We start from the raw sequence: 18,127 nt of genomic DNA on the forward strand, positions 1-18,127 counted from the left end.
ATGATTCTGTCATCACACCTACCGTGTCATGAAATATCCAATTTATTATTCAAGTACCCGTCAGCCTTCCCTTTGTGGTGTCTCCTGATCCTCACTTAGGAAAAGTCGACAACCAGTGTACCGTTTGCCTCACCTTGTCTCATAAAGAGCCCAGACAACAAAAACCAACCCCATCCCAACGAAATGATCCATCACCACACCACTTCTTCAATTCAAGAAATTGTACCAATATCACTAAGCCGGGCACTCTTCTCAACAGCACTAACTTACCAATTCCACCCAGAGTACGACAAAGTACGCTGAAAGATCTGAATATTTTGAAAAGTTTGAACGAGGAAGAATGAGCATCGACGTTAGAGCAAGCCGTCCCGCCGAACGGCCCTTCATGCCGGGCGGGTTCCCATCATTTGTAGAACGGCCCCGGGAAGCATCACGACCCCGGGAATTGTCACGGCCTCGGGAACCCTCGCGGACCCCCACTTCAAGAGAATCCGAAGCAGAGACATCACCTAGCCGGATAACAACATCATCATCACAAACCCCAGCACCTCTCAGAGGTATACTGAAGAACGCAAACACACCCACACATACACCCACAGCCCTAACTCCCACGCGGCCGCAAGACCCGCTGGCCGCACGCTTCAACCGAGGCAGACATGAGCAACAAGTGCAGATGTACCAAGTTGCGCCTCAGTCGCCGACATATCCATCGGACAGCGACATATACAGTACCTTCGACACCGACACTCAGTCCGTAACAGACTCGGACCTGTCAATTAATACTCAAGCCACCAGCGTTATATCAGAGTCAGACGCACCACCGAAGCCGACGAAGCCTTCAACACAAGTGAAGCATGTCCGTCACGTGCCACCAGCAAGAAGCGTAAGGACACGGCCACGGACCCGGTCGACGTCGTCTGAGGTAACCAAGCCTCCTGTTCCGGAGAAGAAGAGGACTGTCCACATCCAATTCGTCCCCTCAACAACACAATCCTCCTCCTCCCAGTCCCAGACCCAGTCCCAAGCCCCCTCCCAATCCCAAGCACTTCAGCTCGCTCGGAGATCAGACAAGGATCTCCAGCACAAGATTGATCAGTTAGAGTTAGAAACTGACACTCTCCGAAAAGAAGGCAGTAGGTTGAGGAGGGAAGTAGACGATGCCTCCGTCCAATTGTCTACCCGGGGTCAGGAGAACAAGGAGATTATCCGGATACTCAACCTGGAGCGGAACTCCAAGGAGCTCATCCTCAGAGATCTCGAGGAGCAACGGCAGATCTCCGACGAGTTCAGAAGCAACTATCAATTGCAGCAAGGGATGCTAATTGACCTAGAGAGGGAACGGGACAGCCTCCGAAACGCCAGTGAGAGATTCGAGAAGGAGCTCAACAGACTTCGGCGAGAGTTGGAGGACCGAGATATCGCTCAGAGGGAGCAGGAGGACGCACTCAGGCATGATATCGACAACCTTGAGTCTGCTACAGTGAACTTCGAGAAGCAGATTGGTTCTCGCAACAGGGAGATCAAGGATCTCAACAAGGAGCTCAGGGACCTGGACCACGAAGTCAAGGAGTTGACGCACGAGAGAGACAGCGCTCGAGCAGAGTCCGTTCACTTCCAAGCTAGAGTCCGGAACCTTGAGTTAGCACAAGCAAGCAACGTTCCATTGGTGGAAGAAGTCGAGGCACTCGAGAAGGAGAAGGAGAAGCTTCAAGGCCACATCGAGGATCTTGAAAGCGACAAGGCTGCTCTCGAGGAGAAAGTCAAGAACTTCGAGCAAGAGATCGCATCCCTCAAGACACAAGTCGCCGCGATCGAGTCCAACAAGCAAACGCTCGAAAAGGACATCGAGACCCAGAGGGCCGGCAAGGAGGAGGTCCAGAAGCAACTCGAGGCGGCACAGTCCGAGAAGACCGAGCTCCAGGGCCAGCTAGATGCTGCCAAGACCGCCAAAGATGGTCTTGAGAAGCAACTCGAGGAGACCAAGGATGATCTTCAGAAGCAGCTCGACAGCACCAAGAACGACTTGGAACAACAGCTCGAAGCGACCAAGAGCGACCTGGGCAAGCAGCTCGAGACCTCCAAGCAGGAGCGCGACCAAGACACGCTCAACTTCAAGGACATTCTCGACGACAAGCAGTCCAAGATCGACGGTCTCATGACCGAGGTAGCAGGCGCCAAAGACGCCAACGTAGCCCTCGCCTCCGAGAGCTTAGCCCTTCGCACCGAACTCACAAGCGTGCAAGCCAACCTCGTCAATGTCGAGACCGAGCTCGGCCAAGCGCGGGAGCAGAACAAGAGTCTCGAGACGGAGAAAGGAGAGCTAACGACGCGGGCTGCTGACCTCGCAAAGCTAGAGGCAGACCTCGAAGCCCTACGCCTAGAACACGCGGGCTGCGCCGAGAAGTCCGCAGGCCTCGAGGCCGACGTGTCGAAGCATGTCGAAGCCGCGAAGGCACTGCAGGAAGACAAGGACAAGCTTGCAGCCAGCGTCAAGGACCTCGAAGGCGGGTCGGCCTTCACAAAGCTCGTGGAGGACAAGGTCACCCTCGAAGGCAGCGTCAAGGATCTCTCAGCCCAAGTCTCCACTTTATCTCAAGAGAAGTCCGAGCTTGAGGCTAAGACCAGCGACCTGGAAGCTGAAGCGGCCAAGGTTGGACCGCTGACGCAAGCGAAGGCGGAGCTGGAAGCCGGGCTCGAGGCCAAGACGAAGGACCTCGAGGCGGAGAGCGACAAGGTAGCGGCACTGAAGCAGGAGAAGAACGGGCTCGAGGGCCGGATCGACGAGCTGCAGACCGAGGCCGACAAGGTGCCCGGGCTGACGTCGCAGGTTCAGTCGCTGATGTCGCAGTTGGCCAAGGTGACGGTCGAGCTCACCGAGGCGAACGCCGGCCGCGCGCTGAGCGACACCATGATCATGGACCTCAGGGAGCAGGTCGCGAAGCTCCAAGACAAGGCCAAGTCGCGGAGCAACTCGCGGGCCGCGAAGCGCCAGAGCAGATCCCCGTCCAGCAGCTTTGTCTTCGTCAGAGCAAGCAAGGACAAGGATGCCTGCTACATTACGACACGCGATGGCTTGAAGGGTCGGGATCGGTCGCCGTCGTAAACTTGTGCGATATCGAGGCTCGAATCGAGTCGGGGGAGTGGTGAGAGGAGGTAATGCATACCTAATGGAAGGAAGCCCACTCTAACGTGAAAGAGTGTCGACTTGATAGAGGAGGAACCGAAAACAACGATACCAAGAAAACGACCAAAAAAATTCACCAAAAAAAAGCGAAGCGGAATGGGAAGCGGAACGAAAATGAAAATGATAGAGCGGGACCGTGAGGTTATGATAGCGGGAACTGGGTCGGCGCTGTTCGCTTGCATCATCGTAATGAGTGATGAGTTGAACGAAGTCCACGATATCCATGATCCGTCCCCGTCGCGGTCCTACAGGTATTGGGTTATTATTCCGGGATACACAAAAGCATGGGGCGATCGACGAGAGGGAAGTCGATCGCGTCCGGCACATTTTCTTCTCTTATTTTTTTCCTGATCTATTGTCAGCTGTAACATGTATTGTTGTCCGCTGTCGTCATTCGTACTGGGGAAGGGTTGGAACGCAACGAACCAGTGGATAAGATTGTCAACGTGTCAACGGATTTCAGGGGATTCGCTACAGCAGCCAACCCCACTACACACTCATTTTCATCTACTCTTCTCCTTTGTCCATTCTTTCTATTTTGTCCAAACACTTGTCATACCATCATCGGGAATTGGGAGAGGGAAAACGGGAAACTAAAAGATTTCATTCGGGGGAATGGGAAATTGAGGCCAACCTCAAATCATGTATTCGAATCCCTCACATATCTGTATTGCTAGTGTAAGGTTGTCGCGGCCGTCACTTCATGTTTCATGTACCAAGGTCTAGACAATGAGCACGAGCTCCAAAGGGGGATGTTGGGATCTTTAGCGATTTTAGAATTTTGCATAGTAATCTTGGTTTTTATTAGTTAATTCAACAACATACATACCTACTTCACACTTTCCCTAGGAAATTTCGATGTGATCAACAAAGTTTAGTGACACTTACCTTTCCTTAGCAGCTTAGAAGTAAAATGGTCGCTATTTCTAGTGACTTAGACACTTATGGTACCTGTAGACTAGCGTAAGTTTAAGCAGGCTATAAATAAGCCTGTCTTTCCCAGTCCATCCAATCATAACGGTCACTACTACCCAAAAGCGGTAGCGGTTCAAGTATGCTAACTCTTTGCTGGCACCTATCTGTTTGTTCTACTAGCTATGAAATCCATCTATTACAAGTAAACCACCTAGGTATGTATTCAAATCAACTAGAATCAGATAATTGCAAACCGCTCGATTGGTCAAGTATCGAATGCTTTGTCACTGGGTCGCTGTGAAATGGGAAGCGAGTAAGTACTGGATCTAAATGAATATTTTTACTGGCGAGCTTAGATACTGGATAGGGAAATAAGGGTATCCAATTTCCATCGTGATAGAAACCTAGAGGCCATATTGGTCGGGCAAGACATCTCTCTCCCCTTCAGATTACATTTCACTACGAACAGAGTCATGGCTCTCGTCGACGATTTCCAATCTTGATATGGGGCAGAGAAAGGGAAATTGAATTGTGTCGCCCTCGGCCAAGATAACCGAGGTCTTTCTAATTACAAAATTGCATTTGAACAAGACGGTTGTGAGCAAGAAAGCCAGTGGAGCTTATCGCAACATCTGCCGCCAGCCAACGTACACACAACAGCCGCACTTCTGTAACGGCGAAACTCGACACAAATTCCGGAAATGGATTATTTTTCGTAAGGTGGGATTGACAAATGCGCGAGGCGCCATTTTCTGTTCGACCCTTCGTCAGTTGCTGCAGCCCAGAAAGAAATGAGTATGAGTAAGGGTAAGCTGACCTCGGGAAAAACTGACCTGAAATATATCATCACAGACTGCGGAAGTCCTACCAGGTACCAGGTAGACGTTCCTTTTCCGTTGTACCAAAAGCGGAGTATAGCACACCATTTGCGGGATATGACCATCCTGACCGTTCCTTCATCATATAGCATCACCGAGAGAATATACACCAATTAGTAGCGTTGTATGGTGTGGCGCAAACAGCCAAGTTCAACTGTAAACCACGACAAGGGGAAATGCGAGAATTGGTGTTTATTGCGATTGGACTTTGCTGCTTAAGAGTATCCCTAATCCTCTCATGCCAATCGTACAAGCGTCCCATGTAAGCTCACTAGGGATAACCATATATCGAGCCTGTTTCAAAAAGCTCGTAGTGTGAATCAGTACCAAAATTCCAACACCTGACGTTGGAATTGCTAGCTAAACAAAACCATCTCCATTATCGAGAAATTGGAGAATCAAGTCTTAGGTTGGGCTGCTGGCGCCGAAGTTTCATTCGTCGCCGCAGCGAGAGTCGTCTGAACGAGACCAGACGGCGCTGAGTTTGCTTGCGGTCCTGGCTTGCGAACATTGTTACCATCCTCCGTAAGGAGCTTGCTCAGAAGCTGCAAGTCGCTGCGGGCTCTGCTGTCTCGTTCCAGAGCTCGTCGGACAGCTGTCCATTCACCTTCCTTCATACGGGCGGCGTGAGGGAGTAGGAACGAGACGATGGGGCTATCGAAAAGCTCACCCAGAACTTCCTTGGCCTTCGTCTCCCCTTCGGCTTGCGCAGCTCGTAAAGCGGGCACCATGGGATCCTGGGTCACCTGCATTGGGACTGCTGGAGCCGGGCGCTGTGTTGGCATCACCGGTTGACCTGGAATCTTGGGCGGTGGAACTGGCGTTTGGCTATAGTGGGGCGGCGCTGCATTCTGATTCCCGAATGATCCTTGTGGGGTTGCGGGTGACCATGTCGGACCCGACATGGATGGTCTCGACTGAAAGGGAGTCGGGGATCCTTGGGCCGGCGACGCTACCGAGGCGGCCTTCTGCAGCTCGGTTCGTTGCTGGTCTATTGGTATCTGAAAGTGCTTCTCATCTCGATACACAAATATCATCAAGAGCATGGGCTCCGAACGCTTTAGCGGTACAAGATGACCGTCAATGTTCTGTACCGGCTCTGGAATTGGGCCGTCACCCTCCGCCACCGGTACCAAGTACGTGTCTCTAACATTACCAAGCTTCTTCTCGTTGACGACTCCATATCGTTTCTTTGATTGAAAATAATCAATGATCTTCTGGAACTGCTGGCGCGCATTGGAATCTGCTGGGTGGCTTGGAGTGAGACTGGTGATTACCAAGTCGACCTGGTTGTTATATCTCATGCCACATAAGTAGGGAATAGCCTTCTCCTCGGTGATCCGACCAGCAACCATAAGCAAAGGGGGTATCAGATCTTTCCATGCGACATTTCTGACCTTGCTAAGGTCGGCTCCGCCAGCATACTTCGCTACAACATCGACTTCGCCCACATTGGTCATGACTAGAGGACCGCGCCAGACAACTTCCGGGTCAATATTCTCGGACGGAGAATACGGTGGCGAATCTGTTCCGTCTTCCTGAAGCAATCGATCGACTTCGGGATCATCAACAGGTCCAGTTGGTTGAACCTGAGCCGAAGCTCGTCTTTGGTGCGTAGCTGAAGGTGAGCGCACGCTAGAAAAGACCTTGCCAATATCAAAGTCAGACTTCTTGGGCGAGTGCTGGGGTTGAGTCTCGATTCGAAGAGGTCCACTAGTTGAATTGGATCTACTAGGGTTGGTAGAAGATGGCAACTTGTCAGCAGAGGATGGAGCCGGCTCGCTATTCGCGTTCGCGTTGGCGGTTTCGCTTGTCTCCCTAGGCCCTTGGCGGCGAAGGTTAGATGAAGCGTCCTCAGCCTCAACTGCAAAGTGATCCTGTTCTACTAGCTCTTCTCCCTTATGGGTTCGTCGAACCCGAGGTCCATCATCCGTAATTAGAATAGACTGCTTTTCGGCACGAGCCTTCATCTCAGCAGTCTCGCGTTGTTGCTCCTTGGTCGCCAGTTCATCACCAGTCATCACCACAAAGGAGGTAGGCGGTAATGATCTATGTAGCACTTGAGCTGCAAGCTCAACATTGTTTTTCAGACTGAACATAAGTGTCCGAAGCTGTGAGGCGTTGTGGGAGGTATTCGGATGGGTATCAAGAAAAGCACGCTCAATCTCAATAGCTAGACGTTCAGTAACACTTTTCTTGGATGAACCTTGGGGAATAGAATAGAGCTTTTTCTTCTCGGCGAGATCAATAGCGGCATCGAGCGACTTCTGCAGGCCTTGTGCTGCTTGTCTTCGAGGACCCTCTAGCTTCTGGATACTGTCTGGGAGATCACTCGGAGGAGTATATTTCGGAACTGATGGGCCCGCCTGGGTCGGCTCTGCTGTAACCTTGCGAAGCTTGCTCTGCGGTCCTTGCGAGTGATCGCGGGACTTACGTTTGCCCTTAGCGACCGGCTCAGACTCGGCGACGCTACCTTCCTTCTTAACATCGGGCGTCGGGGATGGCTTCGCTTTTGCGTTCGCAGCGGCAGCACTCGGCGATGCGCGGTCCTTCGTGTCGCTTGTTCTCTTGCCCTTGCTCTTTCTACCGCCCTTCTTGCGTTTCTTCTCTTCCTCCTCCTGACGCTTGCGTTGGCGATCTTCCCATGGCTTCTCTCCTTTCTTTATCGCGTCGAGGGTTACCTTATGGTCGGCAGGTTTACATACTTCGCAGTAGTATTCCTTTGGCAAATCTTCCGTGAAGATGCTCAACCCCATACATACGTTATGCTGCCAGGCGCCGCACTGATCACAAGCAATCCAGGCTTCATTAGCGTCGTCGTCTTGTGTCGTAGCACCGCAGATACATCGAATGATCTCTTCCTCGTCCTGCTTCTCGTCTTTCTCTACTTTCTTGCTTCCCTTTTTGGTCTGCTTTCGCTTCGGCTCCGGTCCGTTCTCGAGTTGATCGAAGGCTTTCGTGTGCTGACCCTTGGTAGCTCGCACGGATCGACGTGGTTCGTGCTCTGCTGACGCGAGAAGCGTCCCTGTTAGTGAACGTGTTGTTGGACGATGGGAGTCACTTGGGAGGGTTAGATCCAGCGTGTTGTCGGCGCTGGATCGAGTACGGGATGAAGGAGGGCTTGGACTGCCACTAGCAGTGTCGGCGCTGAAGCGGACGCGCTTACCAGACATCACGAGGGATCGGTTGACCTCAGGCGGGAGATATGGAGCTTAAGTAAAGGAGTGTTGAATATTCAGTTGCTCAGCAGTTGCTCAGGATTGACGGAGATTTGTCTACGCTGCGCCGCGATTTTGGAGAAATTGGCAAGGTAATCACGTCTTCTACAAAGCTGGATTGGTCTAAGATGTGACCCGAAGGCAGAGGCGAAACGACCGAAATACGATCCCAAGCACTTTTAACACCTATTGAGACCTAACCTCCTGTCTCTTTCTTCGTGTTTTCAGTTAGTAGAGGGATTCGCGAACCCGCGAACTCTGCGATCGGGTAATCGGGTGACGGCGACGCAGGTATGGCGGGGGTATATGGCGGAATATGGTGGACGATGTTGATGTCGCGATTTTGATCAATTAAGCTAGCGACGCGACAGAACCAACGTCTTAGCGGAAAGAAGCAGCAAAACAATGTGACATGCGTGTATAGACCAGGCTATGCGGTATGGTCCAGTGTCATGTTATGGATTGTGCTGTGACGTGGTCCAGCTTTTGCTAAAGAAATGGTCGCGAAGTGGAGGTCCTGACCGTTGAAATCAATTGTAAAATGGAGAAAATGGGGGATGATTGGGAGCACGGACCTCGGGCAAAGCAATACAAAGGTTATGTAAGCTATCGTACCGGGTTGCTGGGCAGCTCTTGAAATCTGGAGGTACAATTCTAGGTTAGTGTAAGCAAAAGGTTTATTCTAGAAGTGCTGTGTTTTCTGTGGCTTGACTGGCTTGACCTCAGCGGTACTCAACCACTAGCCACAGTAGCCTTGTAAGAAGACGGGGTACGTACTTACCTAGTGGATACTTGCATCACACTTTGGAGGGCACCTTCCAGACAGCATTGTACGCGTCGGAGCTCTTGCCTAGCTACTACCTGGGTAGCCTTAGTTTACAGCCCTGCCCTTTCCAGCAATCAATTCGCAGCATCCAGTCTTCTCAACTTCGATAACCAACTAACAAACAATCCCACCAAGAACCCACATCCGCCGGTTTCCTTCCATCAATTAACCTAAATACCCAAAGCTAGAGAAATCAACCCGCTTGACGATTTCTCACGGCCGGATTTCCCAACATGTCTCGCCGTTACGATTCCCGAGTAAGCTAAAGCTCGGGAGCTACCTACACTTTATGCGCAATAGCTCACATTTTCGACAGACTACTATCTTCTCCCCAGAAGGTCGCTTGTATCAGGTCGAATATGCCCTCGAGGCTATATCTCATGCCGGAACTGCGATCGGAATCCTGGCTAAGGATGGTATCGTCCTCGCCGCCGAACGTAAAGTTACGTCGAAGTTGCTAGAGCAAGATACGTCGGCAGAGAAGCTTTACATCTTAAACGAGTGCGTGCCAATTTTTCGTCTAGCCGTTTCTATTGGATATATGGGTAGAAATATTAACAAGCCTCAGCAACATGATTTGTGCGGTAGCTGGCATGACGGCCGATGCGAACATCCTCATCAACTATGCTCGACAAGCCGCCCAAAGATACCTCCTAACTTATAACGAGGATATTCCATGCGAACAGCTGGTGCGAAGACTATGCGATCTCAAGCAAGGATATACTCAACACGGTGGACTGCGGCCGTTTGGTGTATCCTTCATCTACGCGGGATGGGACCCCCAGCGACAGTTCCAACTTTACCTGAGCAACCCCTCAGGTAACTATGGCGGCTGGAAGGCCACAAGCGCCGGCGCCAACAATGCGAGCGCCTCAAGCTTGTTGAAGCAGGACTACAAGGAGGATTGCACGCTAAAAGAGGCCTGTGGTATGGCAGTTAAGGTACTGAGCAAGACCATGGATTCTACCAAACTGAGTAGCGAGAAGAGTGAGTTGACTAATACGTTGTTATGATGGCCTGCTACAATGCTAATATAACTTGCAGTCGAATTTGCGACGGTGGGACAGACCAAGGATGGTAAGATCTACCACCGTCTTTGGAGCGCGGACGAGATCACTGCGCTCTTGAAGGAGCATGATCTAGCAAAGGACGAGAGCGCGGAGGATAAATAAGCAAGAAATCTAGATGCCCGGATGTCTAGAACCCAGGCCCCGTAGACTTGAGTTTACGTGGAGTCGATAGTGTATCAATACAACTTCCAATGAGAGCACTATCCAGACATGAGACCAACACATCGTCGTGGTCAACATGACAAGCTCATGGCACTATGAAGTCGCGACTGCTTGGCTTGCTCTCTGAACTGGACTTAATTAGGTACCTACTAGTTAGGAACGCCAAGTCTGAATCCCATAAGAGTTCATAAATGACGACAGTCTCTAACGTTATATATCCGTGCTACCTTTTACTGCACATGTGTCACTGTAGCTTGATTACTTAATCGGACCAGGGGTACAGAATACATTAGGTATTAGGTATCAGGCACCTAGGCATTAAGTTGATCCAACCCGAGTCTAGACCCCAAAAGTTGATACCTTTGAAAGTCAATTAGGTAGGCCAATTAGTGCCTCCACATTTAGCACGCATGTGAGCGAATGCCCTGGACCAATCCCCTATCGTCGTCATTTCTGGGTCGCTGCAGCTGCATGAACCCAGGAAGTTACGCTGGGTATTTCACTGGACAAGAACCTAAAAGTCTAAAAGTGTTCAGTGTCCCTGCCCCGCCAAATAAAAACATCTCGAGCATACTTCCGTTCATTTTCATGATCTGACACTTTTTAGCTTAGAGAAGCTAAAACTCCTTTTTTTTATATACACGTCTACATCTTTCTCCATAATCATGCTTCAGGTTCCCCTTCGAGAGAAAGCCAATGGTGCTAATAAAGGCACCAAGGCCGTCATCTTAGTATGCGCATTCCTGGCCTCTAACACTTAGACGAGACCCCACTAACCAGATCGTCTATACAGGTCGGCGGCCCTTCGAGAGGAACCCGGTTTCGCCCTCTCTCGCTCGATGTCCCCAAGGTCAGTTTGCCGATCGACTCTGGATCCATTACCAACAACGTCGCCAGCATATTAACGGTGCTATAGCCCCTCTTCGACGTTGCTGGACACCCTATCGTATGGCACTGCTTGACCGCTATTGCGAAAGTACCCTCCATTCAGGAGGTTGTCATGATCGGTTACTACGACGAATCCGTATTCAAGGACTTCATCAAAGAAGCCGCCTCCGAGTTCCCTAACCTCCCTATCAAATACCTACGAGAATACCAAGCCCTAGGTACCGCAGGCGGCCTTTACCACTTCCGAGATGCGATTCTCAAGGGCCGACCCGAGCGCATCTTCGTCCTCAACTCGGACGTGTGCTGTTCTTTCCCGCTCAACGAGATGGCCGAGCTCTTCGACAATAAGGATGCCGAGGCTGTCATTCTGGGAACGCGGGTGAGCGAAGACGCCGCGACCAACTTCGGTTGCATTGTGTCCGATCAGCACTCCCGCCGTGTCCTACATTACGTCGAGAAGCCGGAAAGCCACATATCCAACCTGATCAACTGCGGCGTATACCTATTCAGCGTCGACGCCATCTTCCCCAGCATCAAGACCGCCATCAAGCGAAGAACCGACCGACCCAGGTTGGTCTCGTACCCGTCGTCCGAGAACCTCGAGTCGAGCTTCATGGCTGAAGAGGACGAGGAGCGCAAGAACGAGGTCATCCGTCTGGAACAGGACATCCTAAGCGACCTCGCCGATAGCAAGCAGTTCTTCGTCTACGAGACAAAGGACTTCTGGCGCCAGATCAAGACCGCCGGCTCCGCCGTCCCGGCCAATGCGCTATACCTACAGAAGGCCTACCAGACCGGATCCAACGAGCTTTCGAAGCCTTCTCCCAACGTCATACCTCCCGTGTTCATCCACCCGTCCGCCCACGTCGATCCTACTGCCAAGCTCGGCCCCAACGTTTCGGTCGGACCCCGTGTAACAATCGGACCCGGCGCGCGTGTCAAGGAGTCTATCGTCCTTGAGGATGCGGAAATCAAGCACGATGCTTGCGTTCTGTACTCTATTGTCGGCTGGAACAGCCGCGTAGGTGCCTGGGCCCGTGTCGAGGGTACACCTACACCCGTCACGAGCCACTCGACTAGCATCGTGAAGAACGGCGTCAAGGTACAAAGTATTACCATTTTAGGCAAGGAATGCGGTGTCGGAGATGAAGTGCGCGTGCAGAACTGTGTCTGCTTGCCTTTCAAGGAGTTGAAGAGGGTAAGTCCTTACATCTCTTTTCCCCCAAAACGAAATCATCTGTGCAGGATTGGACTAACATAACTCCAGGATGTCGCTAACGAAGTCATTATGTAAGAAGATTGGGTAAACGGATCAACTTACAGGCCTCTCATCTTCCTATGAAATGTAAGGGTCTATGGATCTAAGGAGGCACAGTCGGGTTCCGTCTTCGGTGTAATGGACTAATGGACATTAAAAAATGCGGTGATACCTACGGCGTGACATGCTAGCAAGCGAGGTAGTTAGGACTTTTATATAATTGACGACGCGCTTGCTTTGACTCAACTCATGATTGCGGTTTTACTGGCCTGCAGGCCTAGGCTATTCTCTTATCGTGTTGACCGTACAAGCAGATGAAATCGTCAATGTCATGCTGAAGTATAATGTTAAAGCATATCTCCAAAACAAATTATAACAATGATAGATTCGTATGATGTGAGATCGAAACCGATGGAATCACTTCATCGTGTTTGATGGCAGTTGAACACTCTTCACTTTGATCTTGGCAGAGAGATTAGGTGGTCGTAGGCAATGATCAATGCTATAGCTGGGTCAAATAAGGACTATTAGCTTTCTACTTACCAATTGGAAAGACCATGGTTCCGGTGTATTCGAAGTTAGTCACGGCTGAATATTGAAAATAGTCTATATCATAGTATCTGGGCGTCGAGAAACGTGAAGACTAAAATTGTACCGTACCTACGTGTTCCGAAGGAAGAGAGATCCAGATGTGTTCCCAGTTTCACTTCCATAAACTGTAGGGGCTTTTCATACTTAAACCTAATAACCATCATTGCCTGTAAGAAAGAATTTGAGCCATAGGTATAAATGCGTCGTTGATCAATTTAGCCGGTAGGTACATTGAAATGTAGAATCTATTTACACATACAGGCACCCCTGAATCTCAGTTCCAGTATCGAAAGAACAACAGCTAACTCGATATCTATTAATGTATTGATAGATACCTACCTGCCTATATAGGGCAGCTATGTGATTCAATTTCAACAAAACAGATATTTTCCAATACAATACAATGGCTATTTACTTATCTACCTAGGTAGGGTTAGTCCTGAGGCAGCAGTCTCTTGTGAAGGACTGGTAGTTTCTCGTTCGATCACGATTTATCTACCTAGGTAGCTAGAAAATTATTACATACCTATGTCAAAGGCTCTGCTTTGGTATTGGGTCCATAGGTACCTAATGATTCGACTAACAAGATTATCTCCCAGTGACACGACCACCGGGTTGTTGAACCAGTCCACCCCCTATTCTAGACAGATTTATAATCCAAGTCATCTTCCCAACTACGAATTGTAACTATAGCAATTTTCACATTTTATGGTCTAAAGCATTTATGAAGAGAAGTAAGACTACACACTTCGGAAGCGGCCATGAATAATATTAAGAATCGATCTAGTAATAATGCACATAATAACCACAGACTCAGTCCGCGAGACGAACGTAAGTAATAATACCGCTCCATTTTTACTTTTTTTTTTTATCGCAACTCCAGTCAACCTCTACCGATAAGCAAAGATCGTACTCTCCGTCTCGGCCGTGTACTCGGTCCGCCTATCATCCTCCGGCTTCGTGTTCTGCGGAGCGAAAGGCGGAAGCGGCGGCCGGGAGCCCGCGGGGAACCTATCCTGCGCCCCGACGACGGAGGGCTGCGACTGCCTCCACGGATGGGAATCTCTCCACGTCGGAGCCGAGTCCTGCCACGGCGGCGTCGCCATCCACTGCCCGCTCGGCGCACGGCTCGTACCGCCCATACCCCCTATCTCACCTCCCATCCCTCCTCCCATTGCCACTCCCACACCTGCTCCTACTCCTACTCCTCCCGCTCCTCCTCCACCCCTACTATCCCTCAAATACACCGACGGCGCCACAGCACTTATCGGCGGACCCCCTGCCCCTCCTCCCGCAAACCCTCCCGCCTCCGACATCCCCCTCTGCGACCTCTCCCTCTCGAACTCCTCATCGCGCAGCGCATTCATCTCCTCCATCGCCATCCTAGCCCTCCTCCTCCTACTAAAGAAATAAATCAGCCCCGCCAGCGCGACCACGGCGACCGCGCTCCACACGCCGATCGCGACTTTCGCGCCCGTGCTCAGCGCCGGCGGGTCCGCGGACCCGATGGCCGGCTGGCCCGAGGACGCGGCGGTTATGCCGGCCTGCGCGGAATTACCGTTAGAGTTGGTGTTGGAACCGGAAACGGCGGGGTTACTGCTAGTAGAGCTGCCGGTGGTCTGCGCCGGGTCGGAGTCGGCGGCGGCGGCGGCGGCCTTGCTCGGCGTCGAGTCGGCGGAGCTCGCGGACGAGGCGCCGTCTTCTTCGACGCCGTCGCCGCTGACGGATGACGCGGACGAGACCGAGTCCGCCTCTTCTTTTTCTTCTTCGTCGTCTTCGTCCTTAGGCGCCGCCACGACAGGCGCGGAGGCAGAAGCTTGTCTGGGCCCGACTTTGGTGGCAGCGCCGACGCCGTGCCGGCGCAGGAAGTTGTTGAGGGCTTCTTCCGGCAGCGCGGCTTCGCTCGCGCTGGTGCCCTGGATCCAGGCCGCGGTGCTGACGAAGGTCACGACGCGCGCTGCGCTGATGGTGCTGGGGAAACGGTACGCCATCCTGTGCGACTGAGTAGGTAGGTAGGTAACTAAAAAAAAATGAAGCGGAATAAAGAGAAGCGAATGGATCGTCGTCGAGACGAGTAGAGCTCTTCTCGCGTCCTCCTGACCTTGTTTGTCCGATGAATGAGTTCGGAATTACACGTTCCTCCACCTGGGATTAGTCGTGTAGCGTAATCGGGAGGAGAGACCGTGCTTCGACGAGAGACCGAATGCTGATGAGCGGGCAACTACCCTCCAACTCGTCCTGGAGGTGTGAATTTTGAGTTGCTAGAGAATATCGGGCTAGGAACGAAGGAAGGAAAAGAATGGATCTTCTTCGAGGGGGGAGGCTAGGTAGTTGTACGTATATAGTATCGCCCGGCAGAGCTCCCAAAGCGGTAATAGCGCACGCGATACCTCTTCTGCGATCGACATCGCTTCTCTAAGTGCCGTGTCGCGAGCAAGCCGACATTGGATCGTTTCGAGTGTTAACAATAGAAAAAGGCGCCGTGCTTTGATCTCTGGTAGGCTGTGATGCCATAGCGAGATTCCGGGGTAGCGATGAGATGAAACAAGATCGCAACGCCAAGGGGTATCAATGTCCTCTTGGCGAGCCGCAGCATTTGCTTGGCTACCGAATCGCTTCATCTGATCCTCCACCGTACTAACTTTGACACCTCGAGAAAATTGAGATCAAAAGATAGCCTCGCAAAAGCCAAGTCCCGCCTAGATTAACTCAGACGAGCGTCGTCGCGATTGTATCGAAACGTCGACGCTGGCAGCGATCATTAGACGAAACAAACATGTCTCATCATCAAATGTTTCAACCTTCAATTTTTCATTAACCTACAACGCTTATTAGATAACAATTCCTACTCAATCATATCCTTTCAAATGGTCAGCTTGTGGGGGTTTATGGGCCTACCTAAGTACCTATGCGTACAGGTTTCGCGTACTAATAGACTTCAAAGATCCACCGTATATGAATCAGGCCTTGGTACCAAGGTTGAGCCTCCATAAGTACAAGATTGATAGCAATCGCGGCTATGTAAGTAACTTGAGGCCTTGATGGAAGGTCACTATACAGTGATCAGATGCGTTCCCATAGATAATCAGTCCCACGGGGTTTTCACGTACCTAAGGGAATGAGCTGTTGTTAGGATTCCATGCCTGGTCTATCAACCATCACAATGTTAACGATGTCGACGAACACATCTTCCGAGATATACTCTCTTCGTACACTAACGGTTATCAGGGGGAAGGGTTTAGCATCCAACTCCCAGATATCTGAAGGGATTGCCATGGCGTGAGAGAACATCGGTTTTGTGTCCTGGCGGCAGTCTTGCCATTGAATTCCTTTATAATTTACTGACCTCTGAGAATCGGGCAAATTGCGGAAATGCACTGGAGCGAGTCCAACGAACAAGTGACCGTCATGTAAAACCCCTAGCTGAAGATGTCGACTAAAAAGCAGAGAAAAGCCATAATCCTCTCCTATTGTCTTTAGTTCGTAGCGGAATTCGAACAAATGACCATAGACTTGACCGTTCACCGCAGCCAGCTGCTCGCCACCGGAATAATCGACACCAGAGACAGTAGCCACATAAAACCATTTATGTGAGTGTCCAAGGATATGTCTTTGTATAATGACGTCACCACAACCGAGTACTTTCCGTTTCTCGGGTGCGATATGAAGCAACTCTGTGTTGTCTAATGCACGTTCCCATTCGTTAATTAAGTTAAACTCGTCATCAAAAATCAATTCTTTCGTCCTTCCATAGTTTCTTTGCCCTGATATCTGTAAGGGAATGCGAAGCAGCCAATGACGATGCTCCTCGTCGCCGCAGGGCAAGATTACGACCAAACCCGAGCGTATTTGCGATATCCGTGGTCGCTTCCAGTGATATACCGTGTCACCCTCATATGCAATTGGCAATTGAATACGGATCTCAGAACCAGCTACCACTGGTAAAGGGATATTGGCCCGATCACGATGCCGATAATACCCATCGGCTACTGGCGAAGGAATGAACTTTCCAGAAGATGCGAAATCTCTCGGGGACTCTGCGAGTAATCCAAGGAGAGGCACCGGTTCTGACCATGGGATATCCTTTCTTCCCCACAACACGTCGTCATCAATAAAGTATATCGAAGATCTTGGGACTACGGTGCCCCACGCGAAAATAGAATGATCATCGAACCTCACTTTGATAATCTCTTCCTGAAGCCTTCTGAAGGCTTTCTTTCCCTCCCCGTATAGCAAGGGCATATTGACATCGAAAATTCCGAGCAAGCAATACGCAATATCCTCGACCCGAGATGTGTTTCGGTTCGATGCCCAGGACATTCTCTTAGCCACGCTTGCCAGCTCGAGGTTCTTGCTGTCTAGGAACTTGGGTTCGATATGAGTGATGAAATGAATAATCGGGGACAGTTCAGACTTGTTGCCTAGAAGACACCAGTCCTTTGAGTAGAAGCGAAGGTCAGCCGGAGCTATTAGCTCCTGAAGCGTCCAACCCCGTGTATACCAGCGACTCCTTGAGAACTCCGAGTCCAATGTCAATGGTGCATCTCTCGAAACATCGGATAAGTAAGCATAGCAGATCCTTGAGTCTTGGTACCACCGGAACATGGAATTTATTGCTTCGGATAGCTCCGCGCTACTAGCCTTGTCGATGCAACACCTGAACACGAAGAGTTATTAGTATCTACCTATGTATGAGCAGGTGTTGTCACGGGGTAATCATGGCTCACGTATCGACCCAGACCCATTCGAGACCATCTTCCAAAGCCTGTCGGCAGCAATATGAGATTTTTTGATATCCTTTCCTGAGTTGCAGTTCGGATAATGGGATCTCCTGCCAATCCCGAAAACTAATTTCTTTCTCACCCCATGTATGGGAGAGAATCGCATACGCGGGGACTTCTCCGTCGACAATGAACTCCTCGAACTTTTGACGGGAGGCATGAAGGAGACGCATCTCGGCTACTCGTTGATAGGTAGTGTATTCGACCTCCGTGGATATGTAGTAAGTAATGGGGAGACTCCGCACTTTGCAAGAGGATTCTGTCGCAACAAACTGTTTTCTTGCTAGTTATCTAGTTTCTAGGGTTAGGAAAACATCTTGAGGCAGTTTGAACTTTTTAGGGCAGCTTGAAAGGCC

The 18,127-nt window shown here is 50.8% G+C and overlaps 6 protein-coding genes across 6 annotated transcripts; 3 read left to right on the forward strand and 3 right to left on the reverse strand.

Annotated features, from left to right (window-relative positions):
• The first annotated feature begins 141 nt into the window (after window positions 1-141).
• Window positions 142-3,144, forward strand: F4807DRAFT_153921 (uncharacterized protein). The gene is made up of 2 exons (XM_047993249.1): window positions 142-2,698; window positions 2,771-3,144. Exons 1-2 carry the CDS (start codon window positions 341-343, stop codon window positions 3,101-3,103), a joined length of 2,691 nt encoding a protein of 896 aa, XP_047852640.1. The 5' UTR covers window positions 142-340; the 3' UTR covers window positions 3,104-3,144.
• Window positions 3,145-5,200: 2,056 nt separating this feature from the next.
• F4807DRAFT_153937 (uncharacterized protein) lies at window positions 5,201-8,387 on the reverse strand. The gene is made up of 2 exons (XM_047993250.1): window positions 8,144-8,387; window positions 5,201-7,981 (listed from the first exon to the last, which is right to left on the reverse strand). The coding sequence occupies exons 1-2, from the start codon at window positions 8,148-8,150 to the stop codon at window positions 5,376-5,378; spliced, it is 2,613 nt and encodes an 870-aa protein (XP_047852641.1). The 5' UTR covers window positions 8,151-8,387; the 3' UTR covers window positions 5,201-5,375.
• A 490-nt stretch (window positions 8,388-8,877) lies between these two features.
• F4807DRAFT_431630 (proteasome) lies at window positions 8,878-10,466 on the forward strand. The gene is made up of 4 exons (XM_047998524.1): window positions 8,878-9,278; window positions 9,338-9,522; window positions 9,590-10,008; window positions 10,066-10,466. The coding sequence occupies exons 1-4, from the start codon at window positions 9,255-9,257 to the stop codon at window positions 10,191-10,193; spliced, it is 756 nt and encodes a 251-aa protein (XP_047852642.1). The 5' UTR covers window positions 8,878-9,254; the 3' UTR covers window positions 10,194-10,466.
• A 331-nt stretch (window positions 10,467-10,797) lies between these two features.
• F4807DRAFT_431635 (nucleotide-diphospho-sugar transferase) lies at window positions 10,798-12,761 on the forward strand. Its single transcript, XM_047998525.1, has 4 exons — window positions 10,798-10,984; window positions 11,047-11,103; window positions 11,170-12,339; window positions 12,409-12,761. The coding sequence occupies exons 1-4, from the start codon at window positions 10,919-10,921 to the stop codon at window positions 12,433-12,435; spliced, it is 1,320 nt and encodes a 439-aa protein (XP_047852643.1). The 5' UTR covers window positions 10,798-10,918; the 3' UTR covers window positions 12,436-12,761.
• Window positions 12,762-13,730: 969 nt separating this feature from the next.
• On the reverse strand, window positions 13,731-15,123 carry F4807DRAFT_153993 (uncharacterized protein). Its single transcript, XM_047993251.1, has one exon. It carries the CDS (start codon window positions 14,979-14,981, stop codon window positions 13,881-13,883), a length of 1,101 nt encoding a protein of 366 aa, XP_047852644.1. The 5' UTR covers window positions 14,982-15,123; the 3' UTR covers window positions 13,731-13,880.
• Window positions 15,124-15,725: 602 nt separating this feature from the next.
• Window positions 15,726-17,727, reverse strand: F4807DRAFT_154026 (uncharacterized protein). The gene is made up of 4 exons (XM_047993252.1): window positions 16,204-17,727; window positions 16,101-16,138; window positions 15,889-16,042; window positions 15,726-15,809 (listed from the first exon to the last, which is right to left on the reverse strand). Exons 1-3 carry the CDS (start codon window positions 17,593-17,595, stop codon window positions 15,919-15,921), a joined length of 1,554 nt encoding a protein of 517 aa, XP_047852645.1. The 5' UTR covers window positions 17,596-17,727; the 3' UTR covers window positions 15,726-15,809; window positions 15,889-15,918.
• Window positions 17,728-18,127: the final 400 nt, after the last annotated feature.

Source organism: Annulohypoxylon truncatum (genome assembly GCF_022578515.1).
Source record: "Annulohypoxylon truncatum strain CBS 140777 unplaced genomic scaffold F4807scaffold_23, whole genome shotgun sequence".
In the NCBI taxonomy this organism is placed as follows: domain Eukaryota; kingdom Fungi; phylum Ascomycota; class Sordariomycetes; order Xylariales; family Hypoxylaceae; genus Annulohypoxylon; species Annulohypoxylon truncatum.